This window comes from Emydura macquarii, unplaced genomic scaffold, assembly GCF_026122565.2.
Source record: "Emydura macquarii macquarii isolate MOO-44397 ecotype Brisbane River unplaced genomic scaffold, CSIRO-AGI_Emac_v2 contig_2979, whole genome shotgun sequence".
NCBI classification, from domain to species: Eukaryota; Metazoa; Chordata; order Testudines; family Chelidae; genus Emydura; species Emydura macquarii.
In genome coordinates, this window is record NW_027133116.1 from 591,946 (window position 1) to 594,187 (window position 2,242).

A 2,242-nucleotide genomic window follows, 5' to 3' on the forward strand; every position below is an offset into this window, starting at 1 on the left:
AGCAGGACAAGCAGGGAGTTGAATGAGGTTATAATCACCTGTGTGACTGCATTGCTCTCTAGACTCTCCTGAGGGACCCGAGCCCTCCCTGTTAGACAGTGCAGTGGGGTGACTCTAAATCTCCTTTGCTGTTTGGAGTGGGACAGTGCAGGTATGTTAATCAGCTGAAGATCATGCAGTAAATCATTTTGTCAGAGCTGGTTAATACAAGGCTCAGCAATAATAGACAACAGACTACACCCCCTTCGCCCTCTTTTGCAGGGGGACATGAGCTGGCACAGTGGATGGAGAAGGAGCGGCAGTCAGTCTGATTCACCTGATCTTCAGCCTAGATCTTCCTTTCCAAAAACTTGGTGTAAATTTGACACCCTGAAATGCACTGGTACTCCCCATCCTCGGTATAGATCTTCCCGTTCCGACTGATGATCAGCTGCACCGGCACTGAAAGGGAAACCTCCTTCCTCATGACCTCAATGGTCAGCTCCATGTGAGGAGGAATTCTAGCTAGCAGAGACACCCCAACTTTTTCGGTGTGCTTAGTTGAGTTGATACTCCCTTTCTCAAAAGTGGTGGTGTTAGATATTTTTGTCTCTATGCCAATTGTGGCCTTCAGCACCTCTATATCTATTCCCACCTCCACCCTGGTTCCCACAGAGAGAGTGGAGGAGCTACTGAAGTTGAAGCTCTGCGTGATGGATGTTTCATACTCCCTGGTGGTGTTGGTGGTGAAGGTTTGTTCCCAGTCCGTCTTATTAATTCCCGTAATGTTATCAATCTTCATCTCGCTCTCATTCTCCACCTTCTTCTGGTTCCACAACACCCTGACTTCTGTGACAGTGGGGCGGCCTGGTCTTAGGGGTCGCAGGTAGGAAAGTTTGTCATTCAGATAGATTGATCCATAATTTGGAAGACATTCACCTTCTCTAGCAACATAACGCCAGCCGCTTCCATCACTGTGCTGACACAATAGCCAAGCGCCACTCTGGACCTTGTGAGAAGATGCCTTGTCATCAAAAGTGCCCCAGGCCAGGTTGGTTGCTTCTCTTACCACCTTGCTCTGCCCTCGATAGTGACTGTGTTCGTACAGGGTGATCTGAGGATTGTTTAGGTTTTCAGTAATCAGCTGGAGAGAAGTGATCTCATCATTCGCCTCATAACCAACATTGCTGTGTTGACCTTCCTCAAACACCCAGATCTTTCCTTCATAATTATGATGCTGGTAAGCCACCCACGGCTGGCCAATAACCTCCACAGAGGAGATGCAGTCATTGAAATCTGCAAACCCCAGATTGGAGATACTGGAGGTGAACTCTTTACGGAATCCTTGAAAGTTTGTATGCTCATAAACAATTATCTTATTCATTCTGGGTTTGGGTGGGTGGGGTGATATCTCTGTGTATGAATGTCTGCTGGAAAAAAAATCAGGAGTCAACATAATTTGAATAAAGTACTACAGATAAATATACTAGTAGCTGAACAAACACCAGTGAGCCACTCAAGCTAACTTATAGGGGATGATGGGAGATTCGGTGCCCCCAACCTTTGCCCAAGGTGGGTCAATAATGCCTTTGTTGATACTAATTTTATTATCCCAACTCCCCAAGTGTCTGCTACAGGTGGGGAGGCTCCTAGACTAGGCCTAGTATCATCCCTTTACTCTACTGCCGAGCATCCCGCCCAGATATTCCTCAGTTCAGGGGATTTCACTCATTTTAGTCCTAATGCTACCTACCTTCCACACACATTTGGGCTTCCCTCATTTTTTTTTGTAGATATTGACATCAGAAATGCTGACTTGTCCACTGTGGTTATAGAAAGAGTTATGTACACACCACAGGAAGGAATCCCACAGAATTTTACGTTTCTTGCATTAATAAATAAAGATCACACACATGCATTTCTCTTAGTGTCAGCATTTACTTCCTTCAACATACTGTTATGCGGGAGGCTGGGTGGCTCCCAGCGAGTCTTTGATCTACAGATAGTCACACACCTCACTGAAGCTATGGGCATTGTTTTTGGACAGAGCACTGGCTGGAAAGAGGCTTGAATTGTGAGGAAGGAAACTTTCTCCAGTCATCTGATTCCTGCTGCGTTCAGGGAACCAGTAAATAAATAGGACTGTATCAAAGAAATACCTGACTGTCATCAATATCTCCTCCTAATGGAAACCACGCACAAGACCCCAAATATTGGCTAAATACTTGGGCTAAAAAGGGGTTTGTTCCTCATTCCTGTGGTA

At 45.8% G+C, this 2,242-nt stretch overlaps 1 protein-coding gene across 1 annotated transcript; it reads right to left on the reverse strand.

Annotated features, from left to right (window-relative positions):
• Window positions 1–328: 328 nt before the first annotated feature.
• Window positions 329–1,466, reverse strand: LOC137167754 (epidermal differentiation-specific protein-like). Its single transcript, XM_067570038.1, has one exon. The coding sequence runs from the start codon at window positions 1,433–1,435 to the stop codon at window positions 329–331; it is 1,107 nt and encodes a 368-aa protein (XP_067426139.1). The 5' UTR covers window positions 1,436–1,466.
• Window positions 1,467–2,242: the final 776 nt, after the last annotated feature.